Source organism: Anoplophora glabripennis, unplaced genomic scaffold, assembly GCF_000390285.2.
Source record: "Anoplophora glabripennis isolate ALB-LARVAE unplaced genomic scaffold, Agla_2.0 scaffold7, whole genome shotgun sequence".
NCBI classification, from domain to species: Eukaryota; Metazoa; Arthropoda; class Insecta; order Coleoptera; family Cerambycidae; genus Anoplophora; species Anoplophora glabripennis.
In genome coordinates this window covers 2,402,505-2,424,796 of record NW_019419456.1, presented here as the reverse complement: position 1 = coordinate 2,424,796, position 22,292 = coordinate 2,402,505, and the positions used below count along the sequence as shown (strand labels likewise).

Below are 22,292 nucleotides of genomic sequence, written 5' to 3'. Positions count from 1 at the left end.
TATAGTCAAAGACACAGGGTCTTTCACATGACATTTCAATTAATAAAAAGATATTTGGGTGAAAAATAATAATTATAACCAGTATCCTATAAAGGGTTAATGTTGATAGTATAAAGTAAAATAGGGAACATTTTATAAAAAATCAAACCGTTGAAATTGCAGTCAGCAGGTATTCAGCACTTAATTTTTTAGAAAAAAAAGTAGTAAACAAAATATTATACAACACAACACTTGACAAAATAAAAATAATTTTAAATGTAAAAATTAAGAGGATTACTTGTTTTTATGCACTTGTTGCACGGTCCAGTGAACTAACCGGTTTAAAAACGCCTCTGGCGATGCATCGCTTTTATAGCGCTCCGGGCATTGTTCATGTCTGAACAGGAAAAATCAAGAAACTACCGCCTGACATGTTCTCGCAACATAGGAATCGGCAGTAACTGGATGATTTACTAATAAAATTTCGTGTGTATTTATACCTAATCCTATTTAATTTCTCAACTTTTATTTTAAAATTAATTTTTGTTTTTTGGTTTTTTTGGAAATTTTTGCAATTTTTGACCCTGGGTTTTGGCGCCCCTAAAGGATGGCGCCCGTGTGCATTGCACACTTTGCACATATGGTAGCAGGGGCCCTGCACATAATTATGGCTATTATTCAGGCGGACTAAACAGAGCGGACTAAACAGAGCCCAAGTCGTAAAAAATCTCCTATGTGTAAAATATCATTTTTTACTGGAGGGAGAAAAAACATTTTCCTATTGTTTTTCATTTAAAACTGTAAGGAACTGGCAAAGAACTAACATAATAACAAAAAGCTCCTGGTGAATAAAAATTATGTTATTGCAACTAATCGTTAACCCGAAATTATCAAAAAATGTGACATTTTATTACATAGGAGATTTTAATCGTCGCAAATTAGCACATAGGAGTAATTCTTAATAGTTGTGTAAACATATAGGAGCATTTTTCTAACATTTTTTGGTGTTTTCATTTAAATATAAATTGTATGTGGTACATCATACTAACCAATGAAAAACATCTTATGTGGTTTATAATATTCATTTAAAATCTCTTATGTGGAGATATCAAGTTGAAATAGTACAGAGCTATAAGCTATAATTCTTCTATGTAGATATGTATATTTACATAGAAGCTATTCGGAGATGAATTTAATTCTTTTGCACAGGTTTATAAAAACACGGTTTTATGAAAGAATGATTATGATTAGTAAATATGAGGATTTATTAAATTATAAAAGGAATAAAAGCAACTAATTGCATATACAAACTAAAAACCGGTCTAAACGCCAAATAGGAGGTTTTTCGCGCTCAACGACGATAGTCTTTCACTGCTGCGCAACGGTAACCATGACCACCACTGTTAACACCTTTAGGGGCGAGCTAGAAGAGCCCACGTGTTCAGTGTTTTTCAAATGAATTTTTGCAAGTCGAGTTAAATCGACTGCACGTTACAAATTTAACATTTCCTTTTTATTGTGTTTCATAAAGCTGATCTATTTAATTATCTAAATAGCATTGCAAATTAAATTTTAAATTAATTTTTTTACTATAACAGTTCCCAGGACCGGCGACGTTCCAGAGACCCCCGCCCCGCAGATAAATTATTAACTTAGAGGCGTTACACGATTAGTAAAAGCTTCTAACATTTATTTTTATAATAAAACGTTTAACGTGAGAATAAAATATTGTCGAAAAAAGGAGAGTATATACAATAGTTACTAAAGCTGTCTAGATTTTAAAGTCTACATGTAAATAGGACTATTACGGACATTCTGAAAAATGATAAAATGGTTAAGATATTTGAAAATTTTCAATCATAGGTGTAATAGAACCAGTTGCTCGAAGCTATTAGATTTGGGTATTTGGTAAAAAAAAAGTTTAAATGAGAAAACGAGCTTTTACACAATATTTTTTTTTTATTTATAACATTCTTATTCTTGAAAATTGATGATAGAATAATTGTTTTTAATTTATTTAGAATTTTTTAGGGTATTTTAAATCAAATTCTTTTAGTATTTGTTTATTTTAGATTCTGAATAACATTTTGATAATAAATATGAAGTAGACATTGTTACTTTTAAACAACATTTAAGAATTACAAGATATTTATTTTTTATGCGTTAATTTTAAAAATAATCAATTTCTATTAATGTGCATAGCTGTATAATGAGTTAGGTGCATTTATTTTCTATGAAATATGTTCAAGCTGCCCATTAGTCTTTAAATATGGATTCTAATGGTTTGCAGGAACATTTTTAAGAGGAAAAACACTAGGGCTCCAGATTTGAAGGTTTTCGATCAACCAGGGTAAGTCTATAAAATAAATGTGTAAGATTAGTATAAAAATTAAAGGATAACGCTACTCTAGAGGTTGAAAAAAAGGTGAATTTTGGGAATTTTCAAGGAAAAATTGATACACGATATAGTGTCCGCAACAAAAAGACTTTATTGTACACAATTTAGATTCAAATTGGCAGCTGTAGGTGTTGGCAAGCAACAAACCTTTTTTTCAGAAGGCTGTATGGCCACAAAGGTTTCTTATTAACAGATGGTCTTGCAACAAAAAAAAACAAAAATTTTCTGATATACAGGGTGGCATAAAAGTATGGGAACCCCAAAAAATCTCACGAGATATGCATTTTCCGGAAAAACCAAATATAGGGAAAGTTAGGAATTTTTTCCTGGCTATTCAATGATGACCATGCCATAATCACTGACCACTGAATTATCAAGACGATTTTTTTAAATGGGAATCCCCCCTCTTTTAGCCCGGAAATGAGAAGAACGGAAAATTCATTCAGATATGACCTTGACCATTTAAAAAATTGCAAAATTGCGGCGAAATCAAGAAGGCGGACGAAATTTTTGAAAGTTAAACGATTGTCACCAAATTTTGTACACAGAGGTTTTCAAGGTCGCTGATCACGAATCCGGGGTAAGATTTTCAAAATTCAAGATGGTGGATCCAAGATGATGGGTGGGGTTATTTTAATTTAATCAAGAGGGACCAAAATTTTATATACGGGGGTTTTGGGGGTCACTGACCCCACATTCGTGATCGACTGATTTTCAAAAAATTTGTCCGCCGCCTTGAATTTTGCAAATTTGACCTCGGATCAGTGACTCCAAAAACCCCCGTATACGTTTGGTTGATTTTCGAAAAATTTGTCCGCCATATTGGATCCGCCATCTTGATTTTTTATATCCGACCTCGGATTCGTTATTAGCGACCTCGTAAACCTCCAAAATTTGGTGACAATCGGTTAACTTTTAAAAATTTTGTCCGCTATCTTGATTTCGCCGCCATTTTTTGAGTTAAAAAAGTGGATTCTCGAAAAACGCTTTTAAAGTTTTTGTTGCCATTCAGCGTAAGAAATTCGTTATATGTATGCGTTCAATCAGTGATACCTGCACCATATAATTGGCCTTCTTGATATTTTCTTCATACTCTTTTCGGTACATTATCACGAGTTACAATAAAACTTTTTTCCCTATATTTTTCACATAGTAAACCATTGTTTAAACCATTTATCCAAAAATCGATTTTTTCAAAATTCTAGAGTGGCGTTACCCCTTAAGTGTCGATTTTGTTTCCAAATCTTTTTTCCCCACCTACGAGAACAATGCTTTTATACTAGGTAGAAAATCTTGAAATAGTTTATTGTGAAAACTATATAAAAATAAAGTGTTTTGATACAGCTCTTAATTTATTTGAATTTTTTTTTAAATCAAGTACAGTAACACAAATATTAAATGACATTCATGCTTTCGAATTTATTTTATTACATAATGGTACAATATTCTTAAAAATACTCTTCAAACTATTAAGGACAACTCAAAATGAACTGAATAGAAATAATAAATTATTAACTTAGCTTATCACAGAGGTGTTATACGATTAGCAAAAGCTTCTAATATTTATTTAAAAATAATAATAAAAAACGTTTAACGTGAGAATAAAAAAATTGTCTAAGAGACACAGAGCGCATGTACGATAGTTATTAAAGCTGTCTAGATTTTCAAGTCGCATATATATTGGACTTTTAAGGACTTGTTTTCCTGAAATACACAATAGAACGGTTAAGATACCCGGAAATTTTCCATTGTAGGCGTAACAGAATCAGTTGGACAAAGCAATTGCATTCCGGCATTCAAAAAAATTGTTTAGATGGGAAATCAGACTAAAAATTTTATTTCCTCAAAATTTTTCGAAAGTAAAGAAGACAACATTTTTATCCATGAGATAAGATTACGTCTATTAATTTCGAATATTCCAGGTCATTTTTAATCGAATTCCTTAAGTATTTGTTTATTTGAGATTCCGATAACATTTCGACCTTAAAATAGTTAAGTAAACACAATTTGAGAGTTACCAGTACATATAAAAATTAATATATTTATTTCTTTAGTTAGTCGATTTTTTACTGGAAAATACTATTTTTAAGCTTCGTCATATATCTGTTAAACTAATTAATCAAAATGCTTTACTTAAATTTATAATATACTCTCGAATGTAACTAATTTTTCCAACTGTCCTGCTACACGTCTCTCGCTCTGTACACCCAAAATTAATCTAACATTCAGAAGCATTGAAATCCACACCGCTCGTATTGCCGCTACCCGGAGCAGGCTTCTTGGCGCCCCTCGCCAACCTGTCCAACTCAGCTGCCGCATCAGACCTCATGGTTACCTTGTCGGTTAAGCTCTCGCTGCCTGAGGGTTTCCCGGCAATCACACCGCCAGGACTACCCGTTTTCTTATGCAACAGGGAATTAAAGAAGCTTGCCAAAACACCTTCGCCTCCTGGCGAACTCACCACCTTCGAACCGTCTAGTTTGCGTGGAGAGCCTTGGATACCTGAGAAAATCAAGAAATGACATGTGGAGGGAACGAATTTATAGAAAATTAACACCGTACCAGCGAGAGGTAGCCTCGACGGAGTGTCGCCCAATCTCGGCATGGTTGGCGGGCCTCCTCCGAACGAAATCTGCTGCTGTCTCGTCAAGAAGGCCTGCTCGTCTTCAGCCAGAATCTCCGTTTCACGATTTACCGTTTTTCTAGTCGCAGGTTGGACGATGACGTCTCTATAATAGTCGTCTGGCTTGCACGAGTGCATATTCTCATACAAAATACTGATTTTCTTCATGTTGTCCCACCCTGCAGGTATAAACACGGCGTCTTTCTCTACCACCAATGCGGGAGTGTGAAAGGGGAAACTATATATACGGTGGGTAAGGTATTTGTACAGCAGATCGCAATTTTTGTCTTCCTTAGCGCTGGTGTAGAATAAAGCGGCTCCGTACTGCAAACAGAACCGCCGTATCCACTGCTGCATGAAATCGAGATGCTCGTCTCTGTAGTCTTGTTCTTTCTCTAGGTTTTGGATATAATCGGTCTTCGTTACGACCACGACGATATCCAAGCCAAGATTATTTGTAAGGGTGCCTAAATATTTAAAGCAGCATTGTTTAAAAGCATTATTACAACATAGAAAACTTACCTTCTGGCAGTGGAGACCCATCGAAATCCTCCTCTTCTTCGCCTAGATTCCTGGAACTTCTCTTCATAGGAGAAGCAGGATCTAACTCATCCCCCGGTTCAACGTAATCCTGCCACATCTTCACCATGTGCTGTCTGCGGCTCTGTCTCAAATCAACCTCTAGTTTAAGCTTATCTAAGTGATCGGCCAGGACCGAGGCCCAGTGTTGTAATTGTTCTAAGATACCCCAAGGTGTAGTCATCGCAACAGTGAGAATTACAAGTGTATCCTAAATTAATACAGATGTGTATTAAAGTAATTATAATATATCTAAGTTTTACCTGGAATGTCTCTTCATTTAGAGCAAACTTAAGAAGATCATCATGGGCTGGATCCCCATCCAGTACCCAGACACTCAACCTGGTGTGATCATCTCGATAATCGTCTCGAACATCTATAAAGGCGTACTCTAACCCTGATCCTTTGCTGGAATTTTCAATACCTTCAACAGTAAATACAATATATTGATCTCCTACGTTAAATATAGTAATATATTCGATACATTTTGAAATATCGGATTAACTGTACCTTGTAACTTGGCTACCATGGTGGTCTTGCCGGATTCATTGTCGCCCAGGACGACAATTTGCTTACGTGGAGACAATTTTGGATTACCATGTTTCTGGACTTCGTTAAGAATTTGCGACCACAAATTCTTCTTGTCTTCTTCGTTAGTTTTTCCGGCTTCTTCAGATGGTTTTTCTTGAAACGGAGCCATTTTAACTGTTTTGACGTCTACATTGACTTTGACATTTGACTGCTAAATTGACATTGAGCTGGAATGAACCAATGGAATTACCAAGTGTTTAATGTTACACCATATGGTGATTCATCATTTCATCGGAAGTGTTTTTTGTCACATTTGAGTACCCTTATGTTAAATATTCAACCAATACAATAACCCAGGCATGCAATAACCAATGAGTAAAAGGCATAAAAATCAACAACCTCCTTATAAAAACTGTAAATATTCAAAAAAATTTAGCGGACTGAAATGAATTTCATGTCTTTAAAAATTCATAACATTACTGATATACATATGAGTAACTAAATATTATTTATTATAATATTTATTTACTCATATGCTAATACATTTTCGGGAATCAAGTACCTTTTCAAACATTGTCTAAAATTAATTCTTTGAAGAATCCACTTTCATATATTTTGAAGAAAAAAATCAAATAAAACCCTAATTATATTACAGTTCCATACAATCAAATTAGTTTTAATGCGACAACTTCCGCTAGGCGGAGCTAGTGTTATTATCGAAATGTTTGTAACTCTGTACATATATTTATATATTTCTTTGGTGTAGTTATATATTTAATATAATTATTTAATTGTTATACCCGTTAATGCTTTGCTAATGATTTTATATATTTTATATTTGATTTAAATTTATTTTACCAGCGCCACCTGTGAGTAGAATATTTAACTAGAAGTACTCCCCGCGTGGGTCGCTGCAGAACTTGCCCCACCTATTTACATTTTGACCAACGTAAGCGCAAAAACCGTTAAATGCCGCTCCCCTATCATCTCCGAAAATAGTTTGGTTACCTCGTAGAGACCTCGACCGATTTTCTGTGAGTTTGTCGCGTTGTCTTGGTGCAGATAGTTGAGAGACAGTTGGTGAAGTGATCTGTGTCAAGCCGGTGTCAGAGAAACATAGTGAGAATGGCTTCGAAAGCTAAGAAAAGCTCGACGCCTCAACACGGGAGGCCATCAAGCCCTCTAAGCCCTACGAGGCACTCCCGGATGCAGGAGAAGCAGGATTTACAAAACTTGAACGACCGTTTAGCTACTTACATTGATAAAGTCAGGTACCTGGAAGCTGAGAATAACAGGCTCACGCGGGAAATACAATCAACACAGGAGACTGTGACCAGGGAGGTCTCCAACATCAAGTCCATGTACGATCATGAACTTTCGGACGCTAGGAAGCTGCTGGATGAGACCCACAGGGAAAAGGCACGTCTGGAGATCGACGTGAAGCGTCTTTTGGACGAAAACGACGAGTTGAAAGCTGATCTAGCAAAGAAATCCAAGGATCTGGTTCTAGCAGAGAATTCTGCCCGTATCTATGAGACAAGGTGCAATGAATTGCAGCTCAAGTACAATCAAGCTAATGGCGATGCCAAAAAGGCTATGGCCGATGTTAGGGACCTGGAAAAGGAAAGAGACAAGTTGAGGAAGCTTTTGGACGAGCACCGTAAACAGCTCGAAGAAGAGTCTTTGGCTAGGGTAGAAGTTGAGAATGCCAATCAAAGTCTCAGAGAAGAGCTTTCATTTAAAGACCAGGTATGTAATTTTTGATATTTCACCACATAAATCCATTTTCTATTATATTTCAACATAAATATATTATGCGTAGATTGGTGGGTTATAATTCCAAATTATAGAAATATGTTTATAATTTACATAAATATGTTGTCGGTTATGTCATTATTATAAATGTAAATAATAAGGTACAAAGCCGGCTGCTACGTCCCACTCCTACAGATATCAAAGCTGTTTGGTAACATTTACCTTGAGAATGTGTTTATTCGATCAGTGCTGGAAACCTAAAGTAATTAGTCATGTTTGTGTCCCTTATCCAGCACATGTGCATGCATACATATTATAATGCCACCAAATTCCTTATCTACCTAATTTAATGAATGAATCCTACGATAAACAGTACATGGTGGAATAATATTGACCGCCACACCAAAGCAGCCTAAAAATAATTATTATCTGAATCTATCCAGTGACCCATATAGTAGTCGCTGTTATTTTTGTGTTAGTTTCAAGGAAATTCATAACCATTTGAATAATGACATCATTCTTATATTCTTTGCTATTACACAATTGATAATTGGTTCATAGTAAATATTAACAGTTTAGGTTTATGAAAAAGGATTTTATTGCTTGTTTTGTTTATTATCTGTGACGTTTGGGAATATATCAGGTTTATTTTTAATTCGAGGTATAGTAAATATAAAAGTTTCACTGTATTTTTTTGCTTACGTTTACTTTAGTGTTAATTTGAGATGACAGGTTTGCTTTATGCATTAATCTCAATTTTTTTTAATAATAATTCAAGTACTTTCTTTAAATTTAAAAACAAATACAGTGTTGCTTATTTTGCAATAATTTTAACTTAAAAAACTTGGAAACTAGAATTTTCAAAAACTTGCAATATAAAACTTTGCGCAGATTTTTTTCCTAATGTTTGCTTGAACCTATCGAAATTTAAACCTACCAGATGCAATAAAATGTCATTTTAAGAATGATGACGTCGTAGAACACTCGCTAAAAAACGACTAAATTTTTTTATTCCCAGAAAGCTGGGATAGTTTCGCAGTTTTCAACCCGATTTTTTGCGAAGCAAGCTACTACCAAGCGAGATAGGCAAACGGTAGCGACACGCTATGTACACATTAAAAAATACAACATGGCCCTTGTTTACATTCACTTTGGGGTTTTTTGGTCGTTATTTCCCATCGTCTTTAGGTCGGTAATCGCTAGTTAGAGGCCTGCCGCCTTAATTTATGACTATACGAGGAAAGCTTTCGAATTTCAAGCAGCAGAGCGAAGCGGTGACGTCACCCAGGAAGTAGTGTTCTTTAGAGACGATATCAGGGGTTATTTAATGCCATATGAATTATTTAAGCCGTTGTTTTATAGAATTAACGATATTCGTATTGGTAATATAAACAGAAGATGTACGCCAACTGACATCATAGAATTGCGAATAAACGGAAGAGCGATTCAAAAACAACGCGCTTATTCGCGCCGTTTTTTTTTTCAGTTCAACTTGATTTTTTATTGAGAAATTAAAATTGTTGGTATCATTTTTTGAATAGATTTAAATAATGGACAAAACAGCATTATAGTGGTAAATATCTCGCTTTATTCCTATTCTATAAGCAACAAAATATTGGTGATGTTTTTTGCGATGTTTGGGCTCTAAAATGACGAAGGAAATTAATATTAATTGAGTTTCAGTTGATACAATATTTACGCAACTGGTATTGATTTAACGTTATCACATCGTGTTATCATTGCGGTTTCCTCTAAAACGGGAGTATATAGCAGGTGAATGTAACAAATGATAAAAAAAAAATTATTGTTCAGATAAAGAGCTTTCAATTTATACAGGAAAAATATTATGTATTGGTATTTAGTCATAAATAAGGATAATTCCATATGTATTTCTTGAAAATCATTTTGCGGTATTTATATCTTTTATGCCGATACGATAAATATAATGGTGCAGCTATACTCATAAATATTTAGTTATGGTTCTAAAAATAACCAAAAGTATATTATTTTTACAACCGTCTCAAGTTGGAATCGATTGTAATTGATAAACGACGTCACAGTGGTAAAACTGCCTCGATGTTCTGTTGTTAACAGGGAATTCGCTTGTTTCTCGGTGATGTGCCCCCTGATGATTTGATCGTAAAGTATTATTTGAGAAAACAACGCGTTGCTGTTGATGTGTTTATCTGGAATTAAAACAGGTGTTTCCCCTGAAATACGACAGCTCTATCGTGCCAACTACGCTCGCCAACCAAAAAGCGTCACTCTATTTTGCGGCGCTATGATTGAGCCAATTTGTTTTTACTGTTATTTTGGTCGGTTGGTCACGCTCTAAGCATCCACTATCGGCTCTATTTTCGTCTCGGTCACCTGTATTTTTAACCTAACCTCGAAATTTTTAAAAAGAGCCCGGTGGGCGTCAGAAGACAAATGTCGGCGCATTTTTTGGCGCCCCAAAGGAATCTGGTACTTATTTTATAAATATTTAAGGATCAAACGTAAAACAAGACATTGTAATATGCCATTAAACATAGAGTTGACATGTTTGGGCTGGAATATTTGAACAAGAGAAATGAAAATAGTTGGTGACGCCAACTGTTGTTTTAAATAATCACCAAGGAAACTATGGTACTCTTAACTCCCAGTTGATGAAAATCATAGAAATATTTTATTTTATTGTTCTGTTCACGTTTATCGACCAAAGACTGAGCGTAGTTGCCGCGCAACTCGTGGAAAAATACAAAGGAAAGCGACTAATCATCTTCGTGATAACAGGCAATGAACGCGCTGCGAAAAAAGTAGGTCAGTGGGTCGAACACGAGATATTTCGAGGTATTCACGAAATCTCTCATGTTCTTATCGGTTTTTGTACATTAATAAATAAATAACCCCTTCTAAATTTCTCCTAATTGTGTAATTGAAAAATGAGTTTTTGTGTTTGTTTGCTTTGACGCAAAAAAACATGAAATTATGAAAATGATTGGTTTTTCTATATTTATGTATTATATAATCGATTAGCAACCTCTTAAAATCGTTCGAGTGGAAGGTGGGCACTCGTTATAACGAGGCAGGTTGTTTGAACGTTTACCGGGTTATTATTACGTCATCATGTTGATGTTTGCTGCCGTAATTGTTTGCTTGCCGGCCTTGCTTTGCCGTAGAAGTGGAGTAAAAGCAATTTTTGTTTTCTCCCGCTTCAACCGTCGAGTTCCCCTTAGTCCAAGCATTCTGTCACGGATTAATGTTAAATTTGCAGAAATTATTACCTGGACAAAAAAAATATGACCGTATAGAAAATTAAATTTTATATTGAGTTTCTTGTTCTTTAAACTCGATCCAATATGGCGAATATGGTTAAAAAAAATCGCAAAGTTGAAAAAATCGGTTTTTCTAAAATAACTAAAAAAATATAGCACGGATTGAAAAATTTTAAATGAGAAAGTTGTAGGTTTTAAAAAGATCTATCGACTGATTTTTTGAAAGTATCGATTGCTTTGTTACTTTTCGAGATATATCGAAAAAACCGTTAAAAATCTTCGTTTTTCTCTTCTTCTATAACTCGTTTACATTTACGTGCCCATATTTGCTATTTACTGCAAGCATAGCCCGCCGCAAGCTAAAAAAGTACATTTTTGAAAAATTTAAAAATATTAATTATTTTTCGAGATATATCGATTTTTTGAAAAAAAGGCGCTCTCAAAAATTGGCCAGATCTTCTCAGCGGATAGCCCTACAGTAACGATTTTCGGTTTATTTTCTTCGTAAAGAGTTATATTATCATACTGTTAAAAAACGTTGACGATTTTATTAATTTTAAGGATCAAAAATTGACTGAAAATGTTGCACTTTTTTGGGTATGTTTTTTTCAAATAACTATTTCAATTTTTATTATTTTTTTGTACTTAATCTGGGGTAGCTAAACACGAATATTATAGCATTTTCGCCTTAGTAGCAAAATAGACCCGTAAATGTTTAGTTTTCTTTCTTTAAAAGTCATTTTCATAAAATAAAAATTGAAATAGTTACATACCCAAAAAAGTGCAACTTTTTCAAAGTCATTTTTTGATCCTTAAAATTAATAAAATCGTCAACATTTTTTAACAGTATGATAATATAACTCTTTACGAAGAAAATAAACCGAAAATCGTTACTGTAGGGCTATCCGCTGAGAAGATCTGGCCAATTTTCGAGAGCGCCTTTTTTTCAAAAAATCGATATATCTCGAAAAATAATTAATATTTTTAAATTTTTCAAAAATGTACTTTTTTAGCTTGCGGCGGGCTATGCTTGCAGTAAATAGCAAATATGGGCACGTAAATGTAAACGAGTTATAGAAGAAGAAAAAAAGAAGATTTTTAACGGTTTTTTCGATATATCTCGAAAAGTAACAAAGCAATCGATACTTTCAAAAAATCAGTCGATAGATCTTTTTAAAACCTACAACTTTCTCATTTAAAATTTTTCAATCCGTGCTATATTTTTTTAGTTATTTTAGAAAAACCGATTTTTTCAACTTTGCGATTTTTTTTAACCATATTCGCCATATTGGATCGAGTTTAAAGAACAAGAAACTCAATTTAAAATTTAATTTTCTATACGGTCATATTTTTTTTGTCCAGGTAATAATTTCTGTAAGCATTTCTCTATAATGCTTGGACTACCTCGTTTGTAAACGCGACGCGAAGCGCTGCTTTGTCGAAAAAATTATGTCACTGTCGATTTTACGTATTGGATCATCTCTCTAGCGGGTTCTTCTACGTGTTTTCTTTGTTAGTGTATTTATAACTTGTTATTTACATATTTTATTAGAGTTGATATTTTATTTAGTAAAAATGAAATACACACTTCTTTTTTAACATCAATTGCGATAGTTCTATTCATAATTTTGATTCAATCTGTTCGGCAACTACCTATAGTCTGTTTTAAAATGATTGGAGTCATAAAAGCCCATTATTTATACGCAAATCACTTAAAAACCTATTTAGTAGTAAAAGCATAATGAGAGGTTCTAAGGTAAATGTTTACCAGCTTGGGATTATAAGAATTTGGAGGCTCTTTTCTTTATCCCTACAGTTGAATATTTTTTCTACTTTATTAAATATAAATTGTCTGAAATTTTACTCTGAATAAAATACATTGCTTCTAGGTCTGGTACTTTGAGTCTCGGCTAAAGCTTGATTAACTGATCAGGCGATTAGGCTGTACATATACTGATTTAGATTTATTTTATAAAGTATAGTCACAATCTAATCGACTAATTAGTTAATCAAGCCTTAACCGATACTCAAAGTACCAGGCCTTAATGATTTATTTGTTGGTATTTAAATTTCAATTCGAATCATTACTGAACATAAAGATGTGTTTTTATATGTACAGCAAAGTTAATTTCTTCAAAAGATCAAGTTTTTAAACATGAAATTGGATTTGTAAAAAATGTGTTATTATCAATATCGAAAAAGATTTGTTGATAGAACTTTGGAAAATATTGAAAATATAAATAATTCTCTAAGATAACAACAAAATGTTACTTATATAGGGTGTTCCTAAATAAGTGTCACAATGGAAAACTGTAAATTCCTCTTGAAAAAAGAAACATATTTTACCTCCCATTTTTCTCTCCGGGCTTTCGATTTCGAGATACACGGTGTCAAAACTTAATTTTTTATTGTTGGCTGAAATACTTGGTCTAATTTTTTTTTGTCTCAAAATAGAAGTTTTTTCGACTGTTAATAGGAACTTTTCAGCATAAATTTTTCTATGGGATCGCAAAGTTTGTAGGTTTCTTATGGAAACACTATATTTTATTTTATTTTATTAAAATATTTTAGTAGAAAGCTTTGCTGAATCAAAATATTCTGTCAATTCATGCGATAATAAATAATATTAGACCTAAAAAAAAGTTATACCAAATATACATAGATATTATTTTTTTTTTGGTTAAACTTTATGTTAGCTCACAGTAGTCGTTTAAGCCGAAGTACAATTATTTCCCAAAATTTTTATCATTTCGTTAAAAACACTAAATAATCTTTATTGCTATGCATAATCATCAAATACTCCTTTCTTTGACAAATAATTTTCAAGTGCAAAATTTACAAACACAAAAAAAGATTCATACGTAGGGATTACGATAGTTTCCATGAGTATAAAAAAAAAACTAAGCACTCTTACGACAGATTAAAAAAATTAAGATATGTTACTCCACACCATTTCAACACTAACCATAGTAGACTTGACCTAGTTATTCTCGTATGTGCGCACATCGTGGCCTCGTGCGTCATCTACAAGACCTTCCATAATTAACACCAATAAAAAAACCTATTTTACCTTTTGTAACGTTCCAGGTATACCAACAGCAGCTCACCGAAACCAGGACCCGTCGCCAGGTTGAGATCAGCGAACTGGATGGCCGCCTCGCCGAAAAGTATGAGGCCAAGCTGCAGGAGACCCTGCAGGATCTCCGCGACCAGTACGAGTCGCAGATGGCCAACAACCGCCAGGAGATCGAGCTGCTCTACGAACAGAAGATCAAGAACCTGCAGGCGGCCAACGACAGGCACCAATCTTCGGCCGCTGGCGCCTTGGACGAACTCAGGCAGGTCAGGACCAGGATCGATACGTTGAGCACAAGAATATCGGAGCTAGAGAACCAGAACGCCGGGCTCGTAGCCAGGGCTAGGGACCTGGAGAAACTGCTGGAGGTGAGTACAAGGTATTTTTTAATAGAACGTTTGTGGTATGCGGAAAAATTGATTTCAGAACGAGCGTATACGTCATGCCGAAGACCTGGCGCTCTTGGAAAAGGAGTTGCAGAGACTAAGGGACGAAATGACCATTCAGCTGCAGGAATACCAGGATCTCATGGACATCAAGGTGTCCTTGGACTTGGAGATCGCGGCCTACCGCAAGCTGCTTGAGTCTGAGGAGGCCAGGTTGAACATCACCCCGCACGGTGAGTGAAAACTTTTTTTAAGCTTTAACTGCAACTTCTTCAGGAGGCTTGGATTGAATAATTTTATTTGAAACGCTCCCCATGAAGCTAAACAAGGATTGCACTATTTCCTTTCTTTCAGGCAGAAAGTCGCAAAATTGCAAACATTTTCTCATAAACCAAAAAAGTGGAAACTAAAATAAATGTAATGAAGAGGTCATTGACATTGAAATTCACAAACTAAACATAGTGCTTAGAATAATTATTACTTTTCATTCAAATCTTGACACGTTATAAAGAAGAGGAAATTATAAAACAATTACTTTTCAGGAGCTATTAGACAAGATTAAGTGACTTTTAAAGTTAGTGTTCTGGGGAACACGCTATTAATGTAAATAAAGTTACACCCCGTATATCATTTTTTACAGGCAGCGAACGAGAAGTGTCCCACCACAGCACCCGCAGCTCATCGCAGCGCCGCACCCCCGTCCGCCTTGGGGCCAAGCGCAAGCGCACCCTCCTCGAGGAGAGCCAGGAGTCCAGCCTGTCCGACTACACGGTCAACAGCTCCTCCAAGGGTGATATCGAGGTCGCCGAAGTGGACCCGGAGGGTCACTTCGTTAAGCTGCACAACAAGAGCAACCAGGAGGTGGCTCTTGGGGGCTGGCAGGTCATCCGTAGGGTCGGAGAGGACGAGACCCAGTTTAAATTCCATCGCTCCCTTAAGTTAGAGGCTAACGGGTACGTGACCATCTGGAGCTCGGACCTGAATAAGGACCACGAGCCGCCCAACAATCTGGTGATGAAGGGCCAAAAATGGGTTATCGGGGACAATATGATCACCACAGTATTGAATAACAATGGAGATGAGGTCGCCGTCTCCGAACGGTAAGTTTTTAAACGATAAAATTAATTATTAATTTATAAGAGTAATGGTAGAAGGCTCAGTATAGGACCTTGAGGAACTACATTTACCTTCTAAAGCGGATATTTGTGTGGTTCACAATTATTTTCTTACAGGGTGAAGAGACAGCTCTCCAGTTCGCTGCTGAGACACAGAGAGGTGGCGGGGGGCTATCACATCGGCTCCGAGGAGCTGCACCACCAGCAGGGGGACCCGCAGGGCGACGAGAAGTGTCGACTGATGTGAGACACGGCTCCCGTCTAGAAACAGTGTAGCGTTAAGAGTTAAGCCACAGACTTTGAGGAACGCGCCCATTCGGTCCGCCCCTTCCGTTTCGCGGTGCATTTCAGTTTGTTTCGTTTATTCGAGAATGTCGCCCCTCCTTTTTTATTTTTCGTAATTACACGGGCAGAATGGACGCAGCTTCGTCTGTTATTGACAAAAAACTTACAGTTGGTAGGCCCCCGTGGGAATGTCCACATTCCAGAGTAGTCCCCGACTGGGTTCGTCGCGGATTTTTTTTTGCTCGGGACGAATCTAGTCGGCCGTTAGGATTTGTTTTAAACAATTGATGATGGATCGGTTGCTTGAAACGAACCTACTAGATTTGTGGTTTGAAACTATCGACCTTACAGTCGTTTGTTTCGGACATTGCCATATTCGATGTATAGGATTGACAAATGCAGTTCACGTGTCAGGTTTTTGTCAATATTTTATTTTTTGTACTAAAGTGTAATGAATCTCCTGAAAGGGATTTATAGAGCAAGTAATATGTTGAATTATAAAGACTTTTATATATTTTTATTTTATATAAGTAAATAAAGGAGTTTAATTTTTTTGAATTTTATAAGAAATTTTGTGCGTAGCAAGCGTTGCATTGTCCGTGAATACTTTTCCATTTGCCCAAGTTTGCATTTTTTTTACAACTTTACCGTTCTGCATTTTAAAAAATTCTTGGTACGTAGGTTTAAGTATAACTTTATGCTTTTTTTGTATTTCTTCCTTTTTTTTGTGTTCAATAAAATACATTTACTTATCCTTAGTTTTTATTGTGCCTTACGACACACCAGCCGTATTTTTTTTTTTTAAGTTAATTGTTTGCATGTCTAGATTTTAGTCATCACTGAGAAAAACATTTAGTGTTAGTCGTGTACTTGAGAATCGATGTTTTTCACAAAAATAAAGTATATTTTCACCAAAGCAACTTTTATTTCCTCAAAAAAAATATTTTCGTAATCGTCTAACAGTGAAAACTCTATTTCTCCAATCTAGAAAATGGTAAGTAGTTACTTTTCTATTAGGACAAAAAAAATGTCAAAAATTAAGAATATTTCATATAAAAGTGCTGATTTTATAGTAAAAAGTTATAGGGTGTACAGAAAAAATTTACTCAATTTTGTGACATCTACAACACCCTGTATATTAATAAATTTTTTAAATCGAAGTCTGGAACGTATGTATTTAAAAATACAGTGAGCGAACGAAAAATGCTAGAGATAAGAATAGATCCCTAAGATATTAATAAACATGACCACATGACCTAATCAATAAAAATGACATAAATCCCCCCTGCACCCCGAAATCAATTTTGTCAAAATGTTAAAAGTATACATAAAGGTGACGTAAGCCGTGCCATTTTTACAATTCCATACATATTTTGGAAGATGACATTATCAGCATGGGTCAATACTTTCCCGCTGAGTTGTATCTAAAAATAGTAAGATTTTTTCCATGACGACACCGTGTATAAATTCCAGGTGTTTCTTTTCGAAATAGTAATCACCAGAGGGAGCCTGCTTACAGGACTCGTGCATTGACCACCTTTACAATATGGATGACCTCTGCTTTAAAAAGTTAAGCAGCATTTAATTCTAAGTTCAAATTATGTAGAGTACGCGTACGGCGTAAGCATGATGCATATCATTCTTTAAGCCTTTAAGGTCAAACCAGTTATTGAGGCAGATAATTTGAAAAATTTGCATCCAGCCCCAATAATTTCGTTCTTAAGTAACGTAAATTATTCGTACAGGCCTGTACGTACCAATTAATCATTATTCATTTTTTTGATAGAGTTACTGGACTTGAGCCACTGTAGACCACAAAACATATTACACAAACACTTAAGAAAGCATCTATTTAGAAATAAGTAATGTAATATGTATTATAAATTAAAAGTTATAAACCAGTACAGGGCAATTTCCAAAACTTGTAGTTAAAATTCTAAATACACAAATTTTATATGTGAAAATTTCCTTGTATTCCATTAGATGTCGATACTTTCGAAAGAAGTTTTTTTTTCAATGACGAGGAGAGTTTAATAATTTTAGTGAAACTTTTAATTAACAGATAGCGCTTATAATAAAAATTAGGAAATCAATATTCTATATTCTATGGTTCTATGAATTCGACATAACCTCCTAAACTAACCAAAATTTCTTGTCATTGTGAAAAAATGGCGACCGCGGTTCATCAGTCAAATGTTAGTGATTATTTATCAAAAAAGCAAAAAGAAAGCCCTAAGGAACTGGGCGCAGAATGGGCTGAGCTCGAGGAGCTCCACAATAAAAAGTAAGTTCATCATTTTATTCGATTTTACTCGAAGTACCAAACTTCTATCCGAATTACTTTGTTTTAGATTGTGGCATCAGTTAACATTAAAACTGTTAACTTTCATCAAAAAGCCAGAGATACAGAAAGGCGACAATGTTATTCACCTTTACAATAATTTCATCCAAACCTTCGAAAATAAGTAAGTCATTTTTTAATCACATAACCTCAAGCTACATCTGATTATTTTTAGAATAAACCCTTTGTCTCTGGTCGAAATCGTTGCTATTGTAGTTGAACATTATAAGGTTCCCCAAGAGGCCGTAGCATTCTTAGAAAAGACAGAACCCAAAGTTAAAATAAACCCTGATGCGCAAAATTTATGTAAAGTTCTTGCGGGACAGATTTACATTGAGAAGTTAAACGATCTAGACGCGACCAAAAAGATCATCGAAGAAGTTGAGGCTACTCTGGACAATGCTGATGGAGTCACAGCTGTCCACGGCAGGTTTTACCTACTCGCGTCACAGTACTACAGGTATTTTGTTTTTATTTTGAGAAAATTGTTTAATTACTTGAGATGCTTGTAGAATCCAAGGCGATCATGCTCAGTACTATAGAACAGCCCTACGGTATTTGGGCTGCATAGAATTGAATACTCTCACTGAGGAGATCAAAATCCAGCACGCTTTCTTCTTGGGATTGGCTGCACTTTTAGGCGAAGGCGTGTACAACTTAGGGGAACTCCTAGCGCATCCGGTACTAGAAACTTTAAAGCCTACCGAAAATGCTTGGTTGATCGAACTTTTGTACGCTTTCAACTCGGGTGATATCAACAAATTCGAGAAGATGAAGTCTCAATGGGGCACAATCGCCGATCTTGCCGCACAGGAGCTATTTCTGAGGCAGAAGATATCACTTTTGTGTCTTATGGAGGTTAGTAGAACAGGAAGTGACATGTACGTGTGTATACATTCCCAGTTTTATTACAGATGACTTTTAAGAGGCCGTCTCACAATAGGCAGTTAACGTTCGCTGAAATCGCTAAAGAAACGAAGCTGCCGATAAATGAGATCGAGCTTCTAGTTATGAAAGCATTGGCGCAGGGACTAGTTAAAGGTGCCATCGATCAGGTAGGCCACACAAATTTACAATAAATTAGATATTTTACACACGGTAGTAATTTTTTATAATTTTTTTGAATAACATTTTTGATAGGTATAACTAGAAAAAACTTAAAACTTGAGATAAAAAGTGGTATAATCTATGATTTGCCACATGAATTCCATATTATTGGTTATTCTGTTTTATTATACAGGGTGTAACTTTGCAATGGGTCTTATTCATATCCAGGCTAAATTCGATATTTACGTACACATGTTTTCAAACCTGCTGCTGCGCAAACTAGTGTAACCTTAATTGCGAGTTACGGCGTGCATTGTTGTCAAATCTTATCTTTCTTAATTCATATACGTGTATTTTTATAGTGTCACATGGAAATTTAACAATAAAGACACACAAACACAAAGTACCGACACTAAACACTGAAATAAATAACTTTATAAGGTTATACACTTACACCACACATGAAACGTTAAAGTTTAAATTAATTTAAAAAAAAATCAAATGTGTCAAATTAGTATTTTTAATTATTTTTCATGTACCTTTTATAGAACATCAAAAATAATTATTTTAAAACACAAATTACTTTTACTTACAGTTAGTAATGTGCCATAATTAGTAAATAATTAATAAATTATTCAAGGTTTGGTAAAAAAGTAACGGGAATTGTTAATTTTCCCAGAAGTGTTTATTTACTCTTTAATTTTTATCCCATCCCGTTCAAAGCAGTCCCCTGTGATATTATACAGTTATGTTTGTGAGTTTGGGACATAGGAAAAAGTCGCAGGGATTATGTCCGAAATAATAGGGTGGTTGCGGCATCACAACGCTATTGTGTTTCGCCAAAAACTGTTGGATAAGCAAAGCAGTATGCAACGGTGTGTTGTCGTGTTGCAAAATTCACAAGTGGTCTCTCGTGTTCTTGTCGTTTTCTCCTGATTGTCACACGCAATTTTTGACATCTTCTTGGCCTTCCTGCAAACATTTGTACCATTGATAAATCGTTGCTGTAATATACGTCGCCAAAGGCCTTCTTTAAAATTTTGAACACTTCACTACACTTAATTCCATTTTTAACACAAAACATTAGACAAACTGATCAGACATTTTGATACATAAAAAATTGTCAAAAACACTCAGGTAAGTCTTATTCATTCGCTTGCTAAACACAAACTAAGCATGGTAGCTGCCTAAAAATTGACAGATATGTCACTGACAGTGCTACCGATACCCAAAATAAGAATCAACTTGATAGACAAGATACAACACGTGTAATTTGAAAATTCCCGTTACTTTTTGATGGAACCTAATATACAGTAGAACCCTGATTATCCGTGATCTACAGGGCCAAGCGTGGCACGGATAATTGAAAAACACGGATAATCAAAACATTTATTTTTTACGTAAGAAAAGGAGCAATAGTAAACATGCACAAAATCATTGAAAATGCAATTTGGGCACATTTATTTTAAGTACCTAGTTATACTTTTTAAACAGTCAATAATTTTGGTCTGTATTCAGGGTTCATAGTTCAAAAGTAGTGACTTTTCCAGGATTTCCCTGAAATAAATAAAAATCCAGGTCATTTGTAATTTATTTTTACATACTAATTGGTGTTTATGCATTAAACTGTTTCTAGACTGGGCTCCATAATTTTTTTTATACCCAAAGAACCTCTTATAAAGATTTCAAAACTGCAAATAGAAATATTTCAAGAACCCAGGACCTGCTTTCACAAAATTTCCAGTAGCAAACGTCAAATTCCTTGACTTTCATGAATACTTTTAAAATTCCCTATTTCCTGTTTTTTATGAAGAATTTCTAACATTTTCACTTTGAAAATTTTTATCAGAAACCCATAATTACTATTTGTAGAGAATACTTTGCAGGTTCTAAAACCCTACTTGGATTTTCTGTATGACCATTATTTCCCGAGTAGTTGATTGCCAGTCAAAAATGATTTTTTTGCTTTGATCGACGATAACTCAGCGACAAATAATCGTACAAGGCTCCAGAACCGCTTAAATTGAAGAGAATCAAATTATCTAAAAGAGCTTTATGATGAAATTACCAAAAAAATTTTTTGAAGTCCATAGGCCTTTTTAAAAAAAACAAAAAATTACAAATTTTTTTTCCTTGATTTTCTTGATTACTCAAAAACTGCTTATGCTAAAAAATTTTAAACTGCAGATCTGAAAACTAGACACCTGAAGCTTCATTTTCCTTTTTTATGGTTCTCCCTACGACCATTTCCCCCCAAGTTACAGCTCTTTGAAAATTACCCAAAATTTCTAGATTTTTTTAATATCTCTTAATTTCTGTGCCTAGTGTAATACGTTGCAGTCATTCAAAATCTGAAGTTTTTGCAAAATTGTTACTCCATTAGTTTTATACAGTTGGATTAAAAATGGTAACAACTAACAGTACCAAGTGCTCATATATGTGTTTGGGAATGGCCCAGTGATGGCGTAGACAGAAGTTGAAGTGCTTTTAAAAAAAAATTTATTCTAACGGCTATTTGATTAATAAAAAAATATTATTCAGAAGAACACAAAATATTACCTCTAAAATAGGGACACCCGCTTAAAGTTACACCCTGTATACAAATTTTTGCCGTCTATTTTTTTTTATGTAGAAGACAATCGCTATTCATGTTAAATATTTAGGTTGCCAGTACCGTAAATATGACTTGGGTGCAACCCAGAGTCCTGGACCGGTCCCAGATATCCGGCATGGTCGACAGGTTGAACGAATGGTGCAAACATGTCGGAATGATGGAGAAGTTGCTAGAAGAGAAGGCCAGTGAAATATTAACTTTGTAGTAGGTACTAATTATTTATATTCTTTTTCCTCCGAAAACTATTTTTTAAAACTTATTTACAATAAAACCTTGTTCAAAAAAAAAAGTGCGTTGCATTTTCAC

General features: G+C 34.8%; 3 protein-coding genes across 5 annotated transcripts; 2 read left to right on the top strand and 1 right to left on the bottom strand.

The window, feature by feature from the left end:
* Window positions 1-2,080: 2,080 nt before the first annotated feature.
* Window positions 2,081-6,304, bottom strand: LOC108904092 (cytoplasmic dynein 1 light intermediate chain 2). Of its 3 annotated transcripts, XM_018706507.2 has the most exons (6): window positions 6,090-6,304; window positions 5,843-6,003; window positions 5,523-5,790; window positions 4,940-5,467; window positions 4,713-4,879; window positions 2,081-2,335 (listed from the first exon to the last, which is right to left on the bottom strand). In XM_018706507.2, exons 1-6 carry the CDS (start codon window positions 6,277-6,279, stop codon window positions 2,321-2,323), a joined length of 1,329 nt encoding a protein of 442 aa, XP_018562023.1. In that variant the 5' UTR covers window positions 6,280-6,304; the 3' UTR covers window positions 2,081-2,320. The 3 variants fall into 3 exon arrangements, with proteins under 3 accessions (XP_018562023.1, XP_023312652.1, XP_018562021.1); XM_018706505.2 differs by lacking the exon at window positions 2,081-2,335 and having other exon boundaries at window positions 3,181-4,879; XM_023456884.1 differs by lacking the exon at window positions 2,081-2,335 and having other exon boundaries at window positions 3,178-5,467.
* Window positions 6,305-7,070: 766 nt separating this feature from the next.
* On the top strand, window positions 7,071-16,900 carry LOC108904090 (lamin Dm0). Its single transcript, XM_018706502.1, has 5 exons — window positions 7,071-7,859; window positions 14,210-14,566; window positions 14,625-14,817; window positions 15,225-15,684; window positions 15,817-16,900. The coding sequence occupies exons 1-5, from the start codon at window positions 7,236-7,238 to the stop codon at window positions 15,944-15,946; spliced, it is 1,764 nt and encodes a 587-aa protein (XP_018562018.1). The 5' UTR covers window positions 7,071-7,235; the 3' UTR covers window positions 15,947-16,900.
* Window positions 16,901-18,122: 1,222 nt separating this feature from the next.
* On the top strand, window positions 18,123-22,267 carry LOC108904079 (26S proteasome non-ATPase regulatory subunit 13). Its single transcript, XM_018706483.1, has 6 exons — window positions 18,123-18,268; window positions 18,336-18,449; window positions 18,501-18,785; window positions 18,838-19,183; window positions 19,240-19,380; window positions 22,036-22,267. Exons 1-6 carry the CDS (start codon window positions 18,153-18,155, stop codon window positions 22,189-22,191), a joined length of 1,158 nt encoding a protein of 385 aa, XP_018561999.1. The 5' UTR covers window positions 18,123-18,152; the 3' UTR covers window positions 22,192-22,267.
* The last annotated feature ends 25 nt before the right edge of the window (window positions 22,268-22,292 follow it).

Excerpts from the sequence above, each read along its gene's own strand:
- LOC108904092 (XM_023456884.1), bottom strand. The coding sequence starts at position 6,279 with ATGGCTCCGTTTCAAGAAAAACCATCTGAAGAAGCCGGAAAAACTAAC. Across the intron at positions 6,004-6,089 it reads CATGGTAGCCAAGTTACAAG|GTATTGAAAATTCCAGCAAA; the intron begins GTACAGTTAATC and ends TTACTGTTGAAG. Across the intron at positions 5,468-5,522 it reads TGGGTCTCCACTGCCAGAAG|GCACCCTTACAAATAATCTT; the intron begins GTAAGTTTTCTA and ends TTAAATATTTAG.
- LOC108904090 (XM_018706502.1), top strand. The coding sequence starts at position 7,236 with ATGGCTTCGAAAGCTAAGAAAAGCTCGACGCCTCAACACGGGAGGCCA. Across the intron at positions 7,860-14,209 it reads AGCTTTCATTTAAAGACCAG|GTATACCAACAGCAGCTCAC; the intron begins GTATGTAATTTT and ends GTAACGTTCCAG. Across the intron at positions 14,818-15,224 it reads GTTGAACATCACCCCGCACG|GCAGCGAACGAGAAGTGTCC; the intron begins GTGAGTGAAAAC and ends CATTTTTTACAG.
- LOC108904079 (XM_018706483.1), top strand. The coding sequence starts at position 18,153 with ATGGCGACCGCGGTTCATCAGTCAAATGTTAGTGATTATTTATCAAAA. Across the intron at positions 18,450-18,500 it reads ATCCAAACCTTCGAAAATAA|AATAAACCCTTTGTCTCTGG; the intron begins GTAAGTCATTTT and ends GATTATTTTTAG. Across the intron at positions 19,184-19,239 it reads CACTTTTGTGTCTTATGGAG|ATGACTTTTAAGAGGCCGTC; the intron begins GTTAGTAGAACA and ends GTTTTATTACAG.